At 35.0% G+C, this 20,032-nt stretch overlaps 3 protein-coding genes across 3 annotated transcripts; 2 read left to right on the top strand and 1 right to left on the bottom strand.

The window, feature by feature from the left end:
- Positions 1-1,648: 1,648 nt before the first annotated feature.
- Positions 1,649-11,781, top strand: LOC131594574 (putative callose synthase 8). Its single transcript, XM_058866744.1, has 39 exons — positions 1,649-2,049; positions 2,141-2,241; positions 2,381-2,496; positions 2,582-2,669; positions 2,774-2,872; positions 2,988-3,107; positions 3,201-3,293; positions 3,379-3,470; positions 3,659-3,785; positions 3,898-4,035; positions 4,111-4,187; positions 4,403-4,556; positions 4,699-4,833; positions 4,925-5,042; positions 5,172-5,500; positions 5,611-5,663; positions 5,749-5,809; positions 5,915-5,996; positions 6,069-6,118; positions 6,217-6,303; positions 6,389-6,520; positions 6,605-6,696; positions 6,776-6,860; positions 6,958-7,118; positions 7,219-7,342; positions 7,492-7,583; positions 7,663-7,828; positions 7,935-8,086; positions 8,174-8,280; positions 8,376-8,498; positions 8,582-8,822; positions 8,919-9,030; positions 9,114-9,233; positions 9,307-9,422; positions 9,554-9,750; positions 9,825-10,054; positions 10,175-11,020; positions 11,138-11,323; positions 11,417-11,781. Exons 1-39 carry the CDS (start codon positions 1,788-1,790, stop codon positions 11,651-11,653), a joined length of 5,901 nt encoding a protein of 1,966 aa, XP_058722727.1. The 5' UTR covers positions 1,649-1,787; the 3' UTR covers positions 11,654-11,781.
- Positions 11,782-11,784: 3 nt separating this feature from the next.
- On the top strand, positions 11,785-13,002 carry LOC131596813 (pentatricopeptide repeat-containing protein At3g14580, mitochondrial-like). Its single transcript, XM_058869551.1, has one exon. The coding sequence runs from the start codon at positions 11,785-11,787 to the stop codon at positions 13,000-13,002; it is 1,218 nt and encodes a 405-aa protein (XP_058725534.1).
- Positions 13,003-13,181: 179 nt separating this feature from the next.
- LOC131594573 (C2 domain-containing protein At1g53590-like) lies at positions 13,182-18,468 on the bottom strand. Its single transcript, XM_058866743.1, has 12 exons — positions 17,919-18,468; positions 17,618-17,692; positions 16,731-16,874; positions 16,429-16,521; positions 16,184-16,315; positions 15,883-16,035; positions 15,740-15,781; positions 15,568-15,616; positions 15,339-15,431; positions 15,069-15,252; positions 14,839-14,962; positions 13,182-14,518 (listed from the first exon to the last, which is right to left on the bottom strand). Exons 1-12 carry the CDS (start codon positions 18,042-18,044, stop codon positions 13,499-13,501), a joined length of 2,235 nt encoding a protein of 744 aa, XP_058722726.1. The 5' UTR covers positions 18,045-18,468; the 3' UTR covers positions 13,182-13,498.
- Between the last annotated feature and the right edge of the window lie 1,564 nt (positions 18,469-20,032).

Genomic DNA, 20,032 nt, shown 5'->3' with positions numbered 1-20,032 from the left:
CAAATTTTAAAATTTTAAAATATCATAATTTCACAAGTTGATTCTTTAAATTCAAATTCTAAAACTATTATAATACTAAAAATATAGATTCAAATAAAATTTGAATAAAATTTAATTGCAATATAAATTTAATAACAAAATAATTTGTCTAATAAATTTAATACTACATAGAAAAGTTGTTGCAAATAAATTTTGAACATAATTTATTTATATTTTAATTCTTTTTATAAAAAATTTATCAAAACGACATCGTTTTTTTTTTTGAAAAATAACAAATATTTAACTTGTCGATTTTTAAAAGTATCGTCTTTTCGATTTTTATCAATTTTGGCCAGTTCTGATCAATTTATACCAATACAATAGCTTATTTGATCCAACAATCAAATTAAACGGATAATTTCTTCGATTCCTATTGGTCGATTCGATTTGATTTTTAAAATAATGGTTAATAGATCCCAGTTCAAATATTTAATGACTCAATTGAAATTAATAACTTATAATGAGCTTTTTAAAAGTTTGAGACAACTTTATTTTTAAGCATGAATACACGACTAGACAAGAGTGAAAATTTTCATGCAACTTATGTTATTAATTCACTCCTGGCCTTTCTATGGAGATTAAGAAAAAGTTAACTATATTTCCTGTACTATATTATTCACACAAATTTATATTTTCCCATTAAGTTATGCAGTGACTATTTTGATGTTATGAGATTGTATTCTTCTTTTTAATAATATCGGTATGCTCTAAATAATTATTAAAGTTAAAAGTTTTAGAATATTTGGGAGGATTTTTTTTCTGTAAGTAAGGATATATTAACGGGAAAATTAAGGGTTTTTCAAACTGTTTATATGAAAAAAAGGGGATAAAATCCGATAAAAGAAATTACTCCATATTTGGATGGGAGTACTCTATTTTCAATATTATTTTTTACATCTATATTATATTTTATTGAATGAAAATTATGTATATCCCATCATATTAGATTTAAATAGTCTTTTAATTCATATAAGTTTGCGTGTTTTTATTTTTTATTTCTGTATTTTTTTAATATTTTTTTTTAAAAATGTTGAATTTCATTTGATTTTAATTTTTAAAGCAGAAATATTTTGGCTTCCTGTGAATATTAATTTTAAGAACTAAAAATCAACAAAATTTTAATATTCTAAGATCAGTTTTAAAAAAAAAATTATAAAAAAAAAAAAAAAAAAAAAAACATGTCAACTTACATTAAGAAAAATAGTGAGTATTAAAAATAGAATGCTACATTGATGAGGTTGTTAAGCAAATAGTATAAAACCATAAGATCAATAATTGAAATCTAAAAAGCATTGAGTGTGTAATAATTAAAGAATATTAAACAATAATGGGTCACCATTCACATTTTGAGAAAGACACTATCACTTTTCTTTCTTAATCCCACACACATGCCTAAACAAACACACATTCATAACCGGTCGGCCTGATGGCTAGTTAATTCAACTCTGGTTGATTTACTATCATAAAAAACCGGATCTAACCGAGTTGAACCAGATTAAACCACACTATTGGTTCAAAGTGGTTCTCACTTCTCTCTCTCCTTAGAGGGAAAGAAAACTCTTATATAAACAAAATCAAAAGTTCAAAAAAGCAAAAGCAAAAGAAACAATTCAACTTTCCACTACACCACTAACACAAACTCTAAAGCATAACAAAGCACACCTCACTAAGCAATCAATCAACAGAATGAACAATATAAACTATGCAACCATGACACACTTTTCCTGGTTTCCAACCTCAACCAAAACATGTCAGAAATTGTCCTTGCAGAACCAATCCATTTCGAGCAAGGCGAATCATCAACATCTAGACAAAATCATCATGAATACCAATACGACGATTCCATGGCCATTACTACAACCACCAATAGTGTCACCAGTAGCATCAATGGCGATTACGCCGCTCCCTTTGACAGTGAAAGGTTACCAACTGTTTTCTCTTCTGAAATCCAAAGATTTCTTCGTGTTGCTAACTTGATCGAAAAGGATGAGCCTCGTGTTGCCTATCTCTGTAAGTCTTTTGTAATAAATGATAGAGTGTATATTAAGAAAAATATCGAGTAATGTTGCAGTGGAATTGTAAAGTGACTTATAATTTGTAGGCCGAGTTCACGCGTTTGTAATTGCGCACAACTTGGACAAGAATTCAAGTGGAAGAGGTGTAAGACAATTCAAAACCTCACTTCTTCATAGACTTGAACAGGTAAATAACTAACAATCTTGAAGGATCTTGATTTGAATATAAAAGCATATAGTAAACTAATATGGTTACTAGTGTATTCAATTTTACTTCAATTTTTGATTTTGATGATTCCTGGTTTTTTGTGAATTGTAATATACAGGATGAGAATGCAACGAAAAAGGGTGGAATAGGCGATATTCGTGAACTAAAGCGTGTTTATCATGTTTATAGGGATTATTTTACTAGAAATAACAAAGCATTTGATCTAGAACAAAGGTAACTATGCTTAATAGTTGATGCACAATTTTCCGTGATATTGCCACGGATTCTAGCTAATGATGTTATGTTGCTATGTAAACAGTTATAGAGAAAAATTGATAAATGCGAGAATGATTGCTTCTGTTCTGTTTGAGGTTCTAAAAGCGGTTACGATCACACCTAGTAATCAGGTGATTTCTTCTTTTTCATTCTCCCTTTTTCCAAGTACGTATAGATTATCAATTTTGCGTGTGTTTTGTTTTCTTAGAGTTTCTCAATTCGTTATTCGAAATAGGCGCTTACGGAAGGAAATGCAATTCACAAAAAAACCGAGTTTAACATTCTTCCACTTGAACAAGGAGGAATCCAACATGCAATCATGCAGCAGCCTGAGGTTTGATATTTCTTGAATGATTCACGATTACCGTTTTTATTGATATTGTATTCTAAGTGTCACGGAAGACTCGATTACAATGTGGTGGACTGATTGCACAGTAAATTTGATTCAGATTAAGGCTGCCATTGCAGTGATTCGCAACGTTCGAGGTTTACCACCAGCCCAAGATTTCAAGAAACATGGATCCTTTGTAGATTTGTTTGATTTTCTTCAGCATTGTTTTGGTTTCCAGGTCAGTTAAATTCCTCTCAGACTTTCCATTTCACTTCTTATGGTCAACATTGCGTCATATTTACGATTTTCTATATCGCGTGTCTTACATTAGGAAGCCAATGTGGCAAACCAAAGGGAACATTTGATTCTACTCTTAGCGAACATGCAGACTAGGCAAACTCACAACCAAACGTCTGCGTTGAAGGTGAATTTTCGATTGAACATGTTTCTTATGGCTTTATTTTATTGTATTGTTGAGTACGTAAAATAAATTATTCTCGTCCTATCAGTTAGGAGAGGGAGGTGTGGACGAATTGATGAGAAAGTTCTTCAAAAATTATACTACCTGGTGCAAGTTTTTGGAGAGAAAAAGCAATATTCGGTATGTTAACTGATCTAAAAGGCTCATGCGTAGAAATATTGCGGTACCTAGGACAACGAATGTAGTTTGTAAGAGGATTGATTTTGCCATCCAAAAAGGGGTAGCGGCGCAGCTTGTTGCCTGTTTGTCTGCTATTTTTGTATAATTTTCTGTTTTCTGACATATTGTCTTGCTTACTTATCGTGCAGGTTACCTTACGTAAAACAGGAAGCGCAACAATATAAAATTTTATACATTGGTCTTTACCTGCTCATATGGGGGGAGGCAGCTAATTTGAGGTTCATGCCGGAATGTCTTTGCTATATCTTTCACCATGTAAGTTGAAACTATAACAGATTCTTTTTCACGAATGTTCGACATTTTCAAATAACCTTATCTTAAATGATTATTCTCTTAATTCTTGTAACCGTTGTTATGTGTTTTAAAGATGTCATATGAACTGCATGGAGTTTTAAGTGGTGATATCAGCTTTTCGACATGGGAAAAGGTCATGCCAGCATATGGAGGAGAACCGGAATCTTTCCTTAATAATGTTGTCACGCCTATATACAAAGTTATCGAAAAGGTACTATCGAATGTAACCTCTTTTTGTTTTTTAGCTTTCTTCTTCAATATAACTAATTTATTGTTTAAATCAAAGGAAGTTCACAATAGCAAAGGTGGAACGACTGACCATTCCGCATGGAGAAACTATGATGATCTGAATGAATACTTCTGGTCGGTAACCTTTTAGACTAAGATTGTTTTCGTTTGGCCTAAGAAACACTCACAGACACCAAACATGACACTGGTAATAATTTTAGAAAATGAAAGTAACTGAGTGTAATCATATATGTCGGCGTCAGACACTTACACGTATCAGACAACAACAAACATACATATCTTCTTTCGATATATATCACGAGATTCTTGCTGCTTTTCTATATTTGTAGGTCTCCTGATTGTTTTGGAATTGGTTGGCCAATGCGTGAAGAGGACCATGATTTTTTCTTTGTAAGAACCAAAGATATTGTTGTATCACCTGTTCAAAAGAAAGAAAAGAAGAAGAGTAAGAAGGAAGAAAAGAAGGCCGAAGAAGATGTGCAGGTGATTCGGTGGTTTACAAAGGCATTGTTCTATATATTTTATATTAGTGATACTTTAAGCCAAAAGCTAAAGCTAAATGAAATTTCAAACTAACTTCATGTGATTTCATCATATAATGCCGCTTATTTATTTCCTCGTATAGGAAACCGTGGATGAAAATCAGGAAAAGAGAGAACGACATTGGCTAGGAAAAACAAATTTTGTAGAGATTCGTTCATTTTGGCAAATTTATAGAAGCTTCGATAGAATGTGGAATTTTTATATTATATCCCTTCAGGTTTGCTTCATATATAGCGATATATAGCTTACAAATTTATGTTTCATATCATGGATGATCTAGAAAATTTTGTTATTCTGTTGATTCGTAGGCCATAATAATCATTGCTTGCCATGACTTGGGATCTCCACTTCAGTTGTTTGATGCGGCAGTATTCGAGGACATCATCAGCATCTTTATCACTTCAGCAATTCTTAAACTTATTCAAGGTTTGATTGTTTTAAAGATTTCTAATTGCTTAATCATTAAGAAAGAGAGAAGTTATCCAAGAAATTGCTTAAGTGATGGAGTTTCACTTATTACATCGCTAAAAACAGTTCGTATATTATTTGTTACAGCGATATCAGACATTGCCTTTACATGGAAAACCAGATACACGATGGAACATTCGCAAAAGGTGAAACATGTGGTGAAGCTGGGATTTGCTATTATATGGAACATCGTTCTTCCTGTGTGCTATGCGAATTCAAGACGAAAATATACTTGTTATTCCACCAAGTATGGAAGCTTGGTTGAGGAATGGTGCTTTACTTCCTATATGGTTGCCTCTGCGATATACTTGACTAGTAACGCAGCTGAAATTGTGTTATTTTTTGTGCCTGCTATGGGAAAATATATCGAGGTTTCTAATAACAAGATATGCAAAGTTTTGGCTTGGTGGATTCAGGTAAGTTTTGGCTTAGATCTCGTCTGATTCTCCTACAACGCGTATGAAATTGACTGTAACATGCATCCATGGCATAAAACGTTGTAACTCAAGTGTCATATATTGTACAGCCAAGAATCTATGTCGGACGAGGGATGCAAGAAGACCAAGTTTCTGTTCTTAAGTATATCCTCTTACCTTGTTGACTTGTTCTTAATGTGTATTTGAATCAAAATCTATATAAATATGTTGAATTTCTTCCAATGAAGGTACACGGTGTTTTGGATATCGGTGTTATCGTGTAAATTTTTGTTCAGCTACAGTTTTGAGGTGAAAAATAACAGAATTTCGATTATAAATTTATAGGTTGTGTTAATTGAATTTTCCTAGTTAGAAACTTACTCTTAGTGAACAATGCCGTGTCAATATATGCAGATAAAACCACTCATAGAACCAACTCGACAGATCATGAAAATTGGTGTAAGAAAGTATGAATGGCATGAACTTTTTCCAAGAGGTACGCAGATTTTCTAATTGTTTTCGTAACATTATTCGATGGATAAGTTACAAAGGTTTGCTCATGCTGCAGTAAAAAATAATGCTGGTGCAATTGTAGCTGTATGGAGCCCTGTCGTAATGGTGAGTCGGCATCATACATTTAAAACATACATTTCTTGCATTGTAAGTTTCTATCAATGATGAATGGTTAACATCATTAAGTTCTATGTTTATTACAGATATATTTTATGGACACGCAAATTTGGTATTCGGTTTTTTGTACAATAGTCGGTGGAGTTTATGGAGTTTTGCATCACCTTGGCGAGGTAATCTATGTTTCTTTCATTTACTTTTATATTTCTATCTTCCCGAAAAACGAAATGATTCACTCGCCTTCATAACTGAAAATAGATTAGGACACAAGGAATGCTTAGAAGTAGATTTGACAACTTACCAGCCGCATTCGATGTCTGTCTGAATCCACCATCTTCCAAACGCGGTAAAAAGAGAAGAAAAGGTTTCCTCAGCAATATATTTCAAAAGGTTTATTCTAAATTAACAATAGTAAGATAAATTTGTTTTGCATATATTTGTTCCTACCGTGTTCAACACTTTTCTTTGTCACAGCTTCCTGACGAAAAAAACGCTATTGCCAAATTTGTCGTAATATGGAATCAGATTATAAGCCATCTTCGTCTCGAAGACTTAATCAGTAACCGGTAAAGTTTGTTGTAACGGAATTACTTTTGGAGTAATATTGAATTTTTTATCGAATTTACACTAACTTTTGTTCGGCAGAGAGATGGATTTAATGGTGATGCCTGTGTCTTCGGAATTGTTTTCTCGCAAGGTTCTTTGGCCTATTTTTCTCTTGGCAAACAAGGTAATGTACGTTTAATCAATTATTTTTATCGATTGTTGTAGTAAAACAGTGTGCATATTCCATTCATTATTGAACTTTTCTTGCTACACATTTCTAGTTTTCTACAGCTTTGACCATTGCTAAGGATTTTGAGGGAAAGGAAGAAATTCTTGCCAAAAGAATTACAAAAGACAAATACATGTTTTATGCTGTAAGAGAATGCTACCAGTCACTGAAATATGTTCTTGACATTCTTATTGTCGGCAGCCAGGAGAAACGGTAATAAAATGGATTATTTTTCGGGTTAAAATCTTCCCGTCCCCAACAAAACTTTGATTTTGGTACTGAAATATAGTTTTGGCGACATGTGTATGTTTAGGATTATACGCGATATACTAAGCGAAATTGAAAAAAGTATTGAAGAAACAACACTTCTTAAGAACTTCAAAATGAAAGTTCTTCCAGCTCTACATGAGAAGGTCATTGAGTTAGCCGAACTTCTGGTAATTTTCCTCTCAATCTAAACTTCTAGTAATCATGTCCATGAGGCGTCAGTTCGCTCGCAAGAGCTTGACATTGTAACCTCAAGGGACGGACAGTTGTAAAATGACTATTAGTATTTCCGTTTCTAATTGTTATGAAATTTTATAAGATTGAGGGAGATAAAGACAATCGGCACAAAGTATCGAAGGCTTTACTCGATATGTTTGAACTGGTAACGAATGAAATGATGGACGATTCAAGGTATTGATCCTTCAGAATTAGTTCTCCTTTACTGCATTACTATGCTACAATCTTTAATTTGTTCGTTTAATAAGTACAGAACATTGGATACATCCCACTTTCCCGAAGAAAATGAGTGCGGCTTCGTCTATTTTAGAGACGATGATCAATTATTTTCCCGTGAGGAAATTAATAGCGAATCCTTTCCGTTCTCCAACGAAAGTTGTATCCATTTTCCCTTGCCAGAAGGCCCTCTGATGGAAAAGGTAGTTCTTATTTAGCATACTTGTCATTCTCCATTTCTTAAGGACTAGTTTTATGCGAACTCTACACTTCTTATTATACTAACATAATCAAGCTTGTTCGTGACAGATCAAGCGTTTTCATTTATTAATTACTGTCAAAGAGACGGCAATGGACATTCCTGCAAACTTAGATGCTCGTAGGCGCATATCATTCTTCGCTACTTCTCTCTTTACCGATATGCCAGACGCTCCAAAAGTGCATAGTATGATGTCATTTAGGTAAACTAATGTCCTGAGCATTCAACAAACGCTATTATATTTCTATAGTTCGGTCACAGAACTCTGACATATAGCATGGTTTGATAGTGTTATAACACCACACTACATGGAGGACATCAATTTTTCGATGAAGGAGCTTGGTTCGGAAAAAGAAGATGACTCCATCATCTTTTACATGCAAAAGATATATCCAGGTTGTTACGAATAAGAATTTGCTTATGTAATAGTACTAAACATTCTATTTGAAGTTTGGAACTCGCCTAATAGCTTATCATACCGATTTAAATAGATGAATGGAAAAACTTTTTGGAACGAATGTGTTGTGAAAACCGGAACAGTTTAGAAGATGAAAACAAATTAGAAGAGCTTAGATTGTGGGCGTCATTCAGGGGACAGACACTAGGCAGAACAGGTTTGTTTTCGTACTATTTTCTAAACTAGATGCTCGTAGAATCGTAGGGAATTTTTTTATCATCGCTATCGTATTTTTTTCAGTTAGAGGGATGATGTACTACAGCGAAGCCTTAAAATTGCAAGCATTTCTTGACATGGCGGAAGATGAAGATATACTTGAAGGTTATGAGACAGCTGAAAAGGGTAGTAACCGTGCGTTATTTGCCCGTCTAGAAGCATTAGCAGACATGAAATACACCTATGTCATTTCCTGTCAATCCTTTGCGTTACAAAAGGCGATGAATGATCCTCGTTATAAAGATACAATTGACTTAATGATAAGGTGAGGTTTTCCGAAAGAAGGAGAAAAATAACTTGCTTCTTGAAATGAAATATGTAAAGATAGATGATAACTCTTTCATGCATGTATTTCTTGCAGATATCCGTCTCTTCGTGTTTCTTATGTTGAGGAAAAGGAGGAGATTGTGCAGGGTAAACCTCATAAAGTATATTATTCTAAACTGGTTAAAGTTGTCAATGGTTTCGAGCAGGTATCGTTTTGCAACATCGAAAGAATTAGTCTTTGTAATATTTGAACAATGAAATTATATGATATACTTAATATTCTTTACAGACAATATATCAAATAAAACTTCCAGGCCCACCACAGCTTGGAGAAGGGAAGCCGGAAAATCAAAACAATGCGATAATATTCACTCGCGGCGAAGCCCTCCAAACAATCGACATGAACCAAGTATAAATACTATCATATTATATATATCCCGATCGTTTTTATTTTGTGTTCTGATGACTATCTTTATTTATAGGATAACTACTTGGAAGAAGCGTTAAAAATGAGAAACCTTCTGCAAGAATTTCTTAAGCGCCAGGGACGGCGGCCTCCTACAATACTTGGTTTAAGGGAACATATTTTCACAGGAAGGTTGGTCCTCTTGATCACATATTGATTTTTCACCCTACTCATTATTGTCATTTCTTTACTCGTAAATGTCGATATAGAATAAGAGATGTTTAGTACACTAAACAGTATGCTCCATTCTTTTTCAACTTCAGTGTGTCTTCTCTGGCATGGTTCATGTCATATCAGGAGACCAGCTTTGTCACAATTGGTCAAAGGCTTCTGGCTAATCCTCTCAGGGTGCGGTTTCACTATGGCCATCCAGATGTATTCGACCGAGTTTTTCACATTACAAGAGGAGGAATAAGCAAAGCATCTAAAACAATTAATTTGAGCGAAGACGTTTTTGCTGGTAGGATTTCATGACTTTAACAACATGTTGATTGTCAACAATTAAGATAACTACATGATGTTTATGTATTGCAGGATTTAATTGTACTCTAAGAAGGGGATGTATTTCCTACCATGAATACTTGCAAATTGGCAAAGGCCGCGATGTAAGTCTAAACTCGATCTCAAAATTTGAAGCCAAGGTTGCAAATGGAAACAGTGAGCAAACTATAAGCCGTGACATTTTTCGCCTAGGACGACAGTTCGATTTTTTCCGCATGTTATCTTGTTACTTCACTACAATTGGATTTTACTTCAGCAGCTTGGTAGTTTTCTTCTCTCGAGACTATTCATTACTGTTTAGATGCTTGACATTTGATATGATAATTATTCATCGGTACCATGAGTTTTAACTGATACGAAATTCTATTGAAACTGCTCCGCAGATATCGGTACTAGGAATATATGTATTTCTCTATGGACAGTTATACCTGGTGCTTAGTGGCTTAGAAAGAGCACTTGTCATTGAAGCAAGAATCAGGAATGTACAGTCCTTAGAAACAGCTCTTGCATCTCAATCATTTATACAACTTGGACTTCTAACCGGCTTACCGATGATGATGGAGATCGGTCTTGAGAGAGGTTTCCTCACAGCCCTTAAAGATTTTGTCCTCATGCAGTTGCAGCTAGCTGCCGTTTTCTTCACGTTCTCCCTAGGAACAAAAACGCATTACTACGGCAGAACAATTTTACACGGAGGCGCAAAGTACAGACCGACCGGACGCAAAGTTGTTTTCCACGCTAGCTTCACCGAAAACTATAGATTATATTCAAGAAGTCACTTTGTTAAAGCGTTCGAGCTAATGCTGCTTTTGATTGTATATAACATGTTCAGGAAATCTTATCAAAGTAGCATGACATACGTGTTGATAACGTACGCGATTTGGTTCATGTCTTTGACTTGGTTATGTGCACCTTTTCTATTCAACCCTGCCGGATTCAGCTGGACAAAGGCGGTAGATGATTGGAAAGAGTGGAATAAATGGATCAGGCAACAGGGTGGATTGGGAATCCATCAGGATAAAAGTTGGCATTCTTGGTGGTACGACGAACAAGCTCATCTTCGTCGAGCAACTCTCGGTTCCAGGTTTGCCGAGATATTGCTTTCGCTCCGTTTCTTCATCTATCAGTACGGTTTGGTCTATCACCTTGACATCACTCAGCAAAGCAAAAACTTGCTGGTTTACGTCTTTTCATGGATCGTGATTCTTGGAATTTTCGTCTTGGTGAAGGTAACTTCTCGTTACGGCCTCAATGATTAAGAAAAATACAACATTAGTCACCAAATAATGTGTTATATACTATTGCATGCTAATCACATAAGTTAAACATGTCCATTGTCCATGCAGGCTGTCAACATAGGAAGGAACCAACTTAGCGCTAATCATCAACTTGGATTCAGATTTTTCAAAGCAATCCTGTTTGTGGCTGTTATTGCCGTCACGATAACTCTTTCAATCATATGTCAACTGTCAGTGTCGGACCTTTTTGTTTGCTGTATGGCATTCATGCCAACTGCATGGGGACTAATACAGGTAACGCGATCTTTAGCACTCCTGGCTTTAGTTTCTTGCTTGTTTTTTCGTTTTTTTCTCGACTTAACCCGAGTAATACTTTCGATGGTTTAGATTGCACAAGCTGTAAGGCCGAAAATCGAGCATACAGGATTATGGGACTTCACGCGCGCACTAGCTAGAGAATTTGACTATGGAATGGGGATAGTACTTTTTGGACCTATAGCTATTTTGGCATGGCTACCAATTATCAAAGCCTTCCATGCTAGAATCCTTTTCAATGAGGCATTCAAAAGACACCTGCAAATTCAACCGCTTCTCTCGGCGAAGAAGAAGAAGCATAGACCTTGATCTGATTCTCATGCATGATTCTTGTGTACAGCAAAGAGAAATAATAAAAATAATAATAAATAATAATTCTTATAATAAAAATATATATATAGCTTCATGAATTCTCTCATTCTCTTTCCATTTTTCTAAAGATGTTTTCCCGAACGCGTTCTCTCCTTCCTTCTCTAACTTCCCACAAAACCCCAAACTCATCGTCACTCTTTTCTTCATCTTCTTCTTCACGACCCCCAAACACAAACCTTAACACAAACAAAAACAACAAAGACAACATCATCGTATCCAGATTCCACCACAAAGACTGGCTAACCTCAAAACAAGCAACAACCTTAATCAACTCCTTAACCGACCCTTCCACTTCCCTCACTCTCTTCAACCTCTACTCCTCTCGCAAAGACTACAACCCAACCCAACCCTTCTGCATTTCCCTCATCACCAAACTAGCCCAATCCCATCACTTCTCCACCATTGACACCCTCCTCAAAACCCTCCAGCCTCATCAAAAGCACCGCTTTACAGAAGATTTCTTCTTCCATCTCATCAAACTCTACGCCCATCAAGCTAACAGAATTGATAAAGCCCTTGAAACCCTCTTCATGATGCCGAGTTTCGGTTGTTATCCAACCTCAAAAACATTCAACTTTGTTCTTAATCTATTGGTTAATAACAAACTACATGATGCTGTTTTTAATCTTTATTCCTCGGCGTCGAAGCTGGGATTCGAGATTGATGCTTGTTGTCTTAATATTATCATTAAAGGGTTGTGTAAACAGGGGGAGATGAAAGCTGCGTTTAAGGTGTTTGATGAATTTCCTAAGCTGGGGATTCAAAGAAATGAGAGAACTTTTTGTACTTTAATGCATGGGTTGTGTGAGAAGGGGAATGTGGATGAGGCTTTTGAGTTGTTGGAGGTGATGAAAAGGGAGAAAATTTGTGTTGATGTTATGGTTTACAATGTTTTGATATGTGGGTTGAGGAGGAAAGGGAGAGTGGATGAAGCTAAAGAGGTTTTGGAAGATGGGATGATGAGGAATGGGTGTTATCCTAATGAAAGTTCTTATCAACATGTTTTGTATGGGTTGATTGAGCTGAAGAGATTTGGGGAGGCTAAGGAGGTTGTTGAGAAGATGGTTTTGAAGGGGTTTGTTCCTAGTTTTGATTCGTTTAAAGGTTTGGTTTTTGGGTTTTGTAAAGAGGGATTGGTTGAGGAAGTTGAGTGGGGTGTTAGGGGTATGGATAGGATGGGTTTTGTTCCTAAGATGGGGATGTGGAGACAGATTGTTAAGTGTGTTGTTGTTAATAGAGATGTTGGTGGTTCTTTTGATAAGATTTTGGATGTTGATTATGATTGAAATACCATGTTGGTAGTGTATTTTTTTTAATGTATTGTTACCTTCAAATTTAAAATTTGTTATTCAGCAATTTAGTACTTAAACTTATAAAGTTGAATGCAAGAAAAAACTTGTGGCTTTTATATCATGTATTCGAAAATATTGTTCTAAAACTTGAAAGAGACCGTGCACCATTCAAATTTTGGTTGCAAGAGGACAAAAAAACATATCCTGTTTCTTTTATTTGTTTCTCTTGTATAAGCAAAAGCTATTTACTTTACAAACCTCTGAGTTGAAAAAGCACAACACCGACAGCACTTGTGGAATAACCGTGTTTCATGAAAACGAAACCTAACACTACTATACAACAAAAACTACTCTGGATGTAACCAGAGTATAACATAACATACAAAAACAAAAATATCAACTTCAAAAACTGTACAGTATAAAAATGTGTCTTTGTCGGTGTCGTGTTTGATATTTGTGTGCTGCGTATAGAATGCGACCATTTACTTGATTAAACATTCTTCACTTCAGCAACACTGCTAACAACCCTTTTATCTGCCACAATTTCCTCATTTTCACCAGACTTGACCCATTCTTCTTCATTAGACCTTTCAGGGGAGCGTGCCTTTTCGGGCTTGGTGTTGGATGGAACACTATACACCTCAGTCAAATTGGATTTGGGGGAACCACTTTGTGGAGCAATGGCCTGGGAATAAACTGGAGTTCTTATTACATCTATTGGTGGCGAAAGAAATTCATCATCAGAAGAGTCAGATTCATTTTCTCTTTCTTGAAGGGTTGCCACTGAATCACCTTTAGACTTCCTTGTTTTACCAGAAAGAACGTGTTTTAAGCTACGAGCCGATTTTTCTGCATGTTTGAAAGCATTCTTTGCCATGTCCTTGACATCTCTCTTTGCCGGGCTTTCAGGACCGCAAGCACTCCCTTCTGTCGATCCACCTTCTACCTGAATCTTACCAGTCGGAAAGCCAGCAATATCATCATCCATAACAAACTTCACACCGACCCCTTTAGAAGCATTTACTGACCTAATGTTATCATGTGGAGATTGAATGTCCTCCGCAATTGAACTTGATCTTTCATACTTTTTCTGACTCCTACGGAATACAGAACCAATTTTGTGTAGGCCTTTCCTAACGGTTCTCATTCGACGCTTATCTTCGTGATTATCATCAGGACTGCTGCTGTCGTTGTTCAAGGATCCAGATACGGTTGGATTATTTAAGTTGCCAGGAATATCATTAAGCTCCCCGTGAATCTCTGTGTCGAGGCGTCGACTCTTCCCTTTTCTTGGCTCCCAGGTTTGGGAAAATTCACTTCCTGGGTGGTGGACCCAGACTCCTGTCTTCTTTTGCCCTTCAATTTCTATAGGCTCGTAGTCATCTGCTACTTTTGGAGATTTGTCAGACGAAACAGAAGAGAAAGAACTTTTTTTCGTGCTCTCATTTACAAAAGAATCTATTCTTTCTTGAATGTCTACTGGTTCCTGGTCGTGTGTACTATCAGCTTCCTGTACATAAAATTGAAATCAAACATCAACAACAGATCAAAAACATTAGTAACAACTTGCTCCTCTTCATGCACAGTGCAGACGCTTGTATATCTGTATAGTTACACAACCTTCTTTGAAATCGTGTTATGTGAGCTTTATAATTTCGAACAAATAAGAGTGTGATGACAATCATTTTGTAGAATTAATGTAACTCTTAGAGTCAATTTCCAATGCATTATTGTGTTTGTTAATTAGTTGCGACTTCATGGTGAAAGGAGATCACGACTCACGAGTGTTAAAAGTGTATTGGAATTTGGTTAATTGAAGGGGGACATTACCTTTTCCTTATCTTCGAAAACTGTTATCCGTAAATGCAATCTCCCCATTTTTACATTCTTTAGTGGCAGCCACTTATCATATTTTTGCCCATCCCTAAAATCATTGATGTTCACAGAACAGTGCCTGCAAAACAGCGGAACATTCGTTTTGATGAATACACAATGAATAAAGGATACACAGTCAATCAATCTAAAGTGGTGGGAAGAATATTAAAAAAAAGGAAACAAACCCAAGGATATCATCATAGAAACGGTCCTTGTCTCGAACTTCAATAACCAACTCATTGTTAGAATCCCATGTTATGATGGGAATTCTAAATTCCTCTAGCCATTTGGGAGCAAGTGTTTTCTTTTGTATCTTTGTCCTGAATCTATATCCGCCTAAATGACCTTTCACATAAGGATCGGCTAGTCCTGAAATAAATTGTAAATGATTACTCACAAAACAACATATAGAAGAGAATGACAAAAATCACCATTACAGATAAACGGATAATAACCATTTAAATCTGATGGCTTCATGTCAGCTGCCTCAACAATTTCTACTTTTGCATAAGCAACAGGGTCCTTCTCATCAACTTTAAACCAAGGCTCTATAAAAGAATTTTTGGATAGATGAGTATTTCATGATAAAAATTGCAAAACAAATGTTCTAGAGAGGGTTATGGAAGTGTGCTTTATTCACTAAGAATTTTTACAAAAGTCTAAGAAAAAACATGACAAAAATACCTTGCTCTGGTGATGCAAATTTCTCAACATCAACAACCAGCATATTAGGCTGCAAAAATTTTAAAAATTAAATATAACAGGTTTCTATCATCAGAAACAAATAAAAGACGTCAAGAAAGCATATAAATATACAAAAATCACAATACTAGAACATACACAAAACATATTTCACCTCAACAAGGGTCTGTTCAAAAGCAATGGACAGTAGCTTATCCTGGAGAAAATAAATACAAGATAAATACGAAGAAAATAAAACAAACATTCTAATTCTGCATAATATAATAAATATAAAATATAAAATCAATTTTAACTTACTAGCCAGCCAGCAATTCCTGGAAGTTCTGTCACATCAAGCCCGTGAGTAAAAATAGGTTTGACAGTCATCTGAAAATATGGAGGCTCGACAAAGCATACACGCAAGCGGCCAAGAAAAGGCCATGTTTTGAGAAACTTTACCCCCACCAAGACCTATAGAAAGTACAAACATAAATAATCCAAATTTTAAGTCATTCCTTAAAGACAGCATTTTTATTGAGTAAATGAATAATCAGTAAAACAACTATTATAATATGCTCAACAAATGAGTCATAGTAAAATTGAAACTTCACAGCCATACCTTCCCTTCAACATGCATTCCCGTTATATGCAGCTTTGTTGACATTCCAAAGCCCAATCTTTTTCTTAGTTTCACCGCAAGTATTGCACTCATATCATCGGCTGTGAGAAAATTCATTCCTAACTCCATAACCTGCATTGATCACAACGAAAGATGGGAATCAAACCAAAACAATCTTCTCTGGCAAATACTGATGCAGAACATCGATGCATTATCCTTATATGCTGATTTAGAATATCCCATACCAAGTGGTCATCATCACTCTGGCGAAGTACCCTGATATCAGTAATCAAAGGTGGGTTTCTTCCCATATATAGGTGTTGAACAACAGCTTCTTTCTGCAAATATAATATATTGACATTAATATCTTATCATACACAATCAGAGGAAAAGTTTTACACTCAAAGACAGGCATAAAACGACCAAAATATAATGGAACAAAAGGAAAAGGAATAGCATTCAAACATAATTAGTAACAAAATGGTTGGAATTCAAATGGTTTAATCAAGCACTACCAAAGATAAATAACTGAAAGGTAGAATCATACAGCAGTCCAAGGCTTGTACTTCTCTAAGAACCAAGGTATGATAGGGAGTAAAATTTTCTGAGAGACAATTTGTTCCATGCATACAGGCCATATGTTTTCAACAGCATGGTTCAACCACCGAACTGTTTCTGAATCACAAAGCACCTAAAGTACAAGAAAGACCATCATCATGCAAGTTATAGTATAGTAGTCAATAAACACAACATCATTTGCAATTAGAACATTACATCCATAATAATTCTTAAGAGAGTGATAACAAAAAGAGAAAACATGTCTTGTCAGTGTAAACTGGTTTTTGAATAGCAGTTACAAGTGGGTTTATGTAGCAATATCACTAGATGTCAGTGCAAAACTATTTTACACCAAAGATAACAAAAAATCTGAACATCAATCCTTAGAGTTAGATCCCATATCCTTTAAAAACATCATCGACAAGATCCACTCACAACTATTTTTTTTTTTAAATCTTGGTATCCGGGCTTCCGACCGACTAATCCAAGGGGAGCAATCCCACCATCTACTTGCAAGGGGGCCGTTTAAAGCCAGAGTAAAACTCTGTATGGACTTGACCCAACATAGAAATTTTCTGCACCTAACAGGATTTGAACCTGATACCTTGAAAGGTGCACACTCTCAGGACCCAAGCCTTCACCACTAAGTCAACTCCGGGAGATTATGGGTGCAAAATTATTTGACACCAAAGTTAATAAAAAAACTGAACATTAAACCTTAGATCTTATATCTTTTAAAAAACCTTATTAACAAGATCCACTCACAACCCATCAATAGTGAAATGAATTGTTCGATTTCAGCTTCCCGCCGTCACTCAAGGTCGGATATACTCAAAAATCAAGAAAGTCAAATAAGTCAGCAGAATGATTGATTACCCTTCTTTGATTAGATTGTTTCCTCTCCTCAAACTGCAACTTCTTGGTTAGCCTTGTAACATAACGTTCATGAACCTTTCCAAAGAAAAAGAACAAAAAAACAAAGTAAGAAAACAGAATATTCACCACTTTTCTTTCTCTATCATCATTTATAATAAGACAAACTAAAAAAAAAACTTGAGATCCAAACACTGAAACAAAGTACTAATAAAAATTTGTTTCCTTTTCAATCCCATCAACATATAAAAATCCAAAAGCAATAAAAATCCAAAATTTCAGAAGCAAAAGCATGAATCCTCACCAGATAAAGATAGATCAAAGAGAGAAAATAAAAAGCAGCGTGGCAACAATCGAATGAAGATAGTAACCATAGAGAAAACAAGACAATTCCAACATGATGCAAGATTGAAATCTCAGTTACATCCATAACAGTAACAATAGTAATATAGCTTCTTCGATTCAGTGGTACTTTATTTATATAAAGTTGGAAAGATCAAAGTTGAACCCCACAACACGGAAAAGCCGCGTTTTTTAGGGGAAAGAAAGAAACCCTAGTTGACGAAACAGGAAATGATTGATGAAAATGGTGAAAACCCTAAAAATGGAAATGAATTTGAAGAGTCGTTGAAAATTTGATATGTAAAAAGGTAAGAAGAGAAATGGTGGTCAAAAGAATGACGAAATTGAATGCAGAAAGTGGAGAGGGTAACGCTGATAGAGTGTCCAAATTAGGGTCCCATTGAGGGTTGAATTTGGGAAATGTGAAACGGTGACGTAGAAGGGAAGTAACGGGAAGACAAATGGCGTTATTCACATAAGCGTTGTAAACGAGTAACCGCTTTCTCTTGGTTTATCACCTAGTCCTAGAAGATCTAAGGTGTTCAAAATCGAACTTTCCGATTAAAAAACCGTTAGTATAGAGGTTTTATATAGTCACGAATTTTTGTTTCATTATAATATTTTTTATATTGTTTTATGCTACTATTTTATGTGTTTTATTCAACTTTTACCTAATTTTATTTTTGTATATTAAATAGATAGTTATTGTCCAAATATGATAATTTTATGCTTATTTAAAAATATATAAATGACAAAACACAAATTTATGTTGTCATCTATATGTGTGTATGACTCAACAAAAATCATAGAAAAAGATCGAATCATTCGAACAAACCCAAATTACATTTGTTTGGTTTAGTTTGGCTTTAATTCTAAAAACCAATTGAATCAAATGAACCGCATATTTTTTCTCTTACGGTTCAAATGACTTTTAGTATTAAAAACACAAAAACCACCTCTAAGTAGTAATATATATATATATATATATATATATATATATATATATATATATATATATATATATATATATATATATATTAGAAAATGATTATATTCAGGTTTATTATTGAAAAAATTATAAATATCAAAGTAAATAATTTCTAACAACTTTTATAATTTTTATAAAGAAGGTGAGAATGATCAATCTCATTATTTCTATTGATTAAGACTCTTGTGAAATCAGTCGGTAATCTTGAAAGCAAACTAGGGCGTTACAAGTTCATCAATCTTCAAGGTGCTTAAATCTTAAGCTTCTTCAATAGTTGTTACCTTCATATCAAACTTCTTAGGCAAATATATGAGGATTTTCTCACCATTTTCTCTTCTGACACCTTTTCTCCCAAGACAAATGAATTGTTGGCAATGTCCCGAAGTATGATACTAAAACCAGATATGGGTTCATCTTCCATCATTCTCGGATTCTCAAAGTTATTTGTGAGAAGTTGCAACATTGACATATGCACTTTGGATGTGCCTTTATAAGCAGTCTTGAGAGTCTCTCAAACCTCTTTAGCTTCAATATATGTGTTGATTAGTTTGAACATGTTTATGTCAATATCGTTGAATATAGCATTCAAGGCTTTGTCATTTGCAAAAGCTTCAACATTTTCATCTTTGAACCAATCAGCTTCAGGCTTCAAACTTATTGTAACATCTTAAGAAATAATCATGGGATGTTTCCAACATTTAATCGCAGTCTTCCAAGTTTTGTTGTTTATGGATTTAAGAAAGACAACCATCTTAGTTTTTCAATAGTCCTAATTGGTGTCATCCAAAACATGTGGTCTATTAACTGACCCTTCATCCTTAGTATTGTCCATTTGAACAAAAAATACCTTCCCCGGAGCTCACTCAAACAAAACAGGGTGCCTGCTCTGATGTCAATTGATTTGTACTACTTATACAACAAGATGCGTCTTCTTTTTGGTTGTCTAACAAATTCGAACTTCATAGTTAAGCATTCTTGACTTGGAGTAGTATTTGGATGGCTAGCCTGCTAGGAAGTTTCCCAAAAATCGAATGAGTGGGGATAAAGCATGCTGAAAAGACCCGTGTCGATTTGTGTGGTCAGTCTGC

Source organism: Vicia villosa, linkage group LG4, assembly GCF_029867415.1.
Source record: "Vicia villosa cultivar HV-30 ecotype Madison, WI linkage group LG4, Vvil1.0, whole genome shotgun sequence".
Taxonomy (NCBI): domain Eukaryota; kingdom Viridiplantae; phylum Streptophyta; class Magnoliopsida; order Fabales; family Fabaceae; genus Vicia; species Vicia villosa.
Note: the sequence above shows the minus strand (reverse complement) of the source record. Positions and strands in the feature narration are given on the sequence as shown.

Coding starts and splice junctions, on each gene's coding strand:
- LOC131596813 (XM_058869551.1), top strand. CDS start 11,785: ATGTTTTCCCGAACGCGTTCTCTCCTTCCTTCTCTAACTTCCCACAAA.
- LOC131594573 (XM_058866743.1), bottom strand. CDS start 18,044: ATGGATGTAACTGAGATTTCAATCTTGCATCATGTTGGAATTGTCTTG. Junction 15,617..15,739: donor TTGAACAGACCCTTGTTGAG/GTGAAATATGTT, acceptor AAATTTTTGCAG/CCTAATATGCTGGTTGTTGA. Junction 14,963..15,068: donor TTCTATGATGATATCCTTGG/GTTTGTTTCCTT, acceptor GCTGTTTTGCAG/GCACTGTTCTGTGAACATCA.
- LOC131594574 (XM_058866744.1), top strand. CDS start 1,788: ATGTCAGAAATTGTCCTTGCAGAACCAATCCATTTCGAGCAAGGCGAA. Junction 2,497..2,581: donor GCATTTGATCTAGAACAAAG/GTAACTATGCTT, acceptor CTATGTAAACAG/TTATAGAGAAAAATTGATAA. Junction 6,304..6,388: donor TTTTGCATCACCTTGGCGAG/GTAATCTATGTT, acceptor AACTGAAAATAG/ATTAGGACACAAGGAATGCT.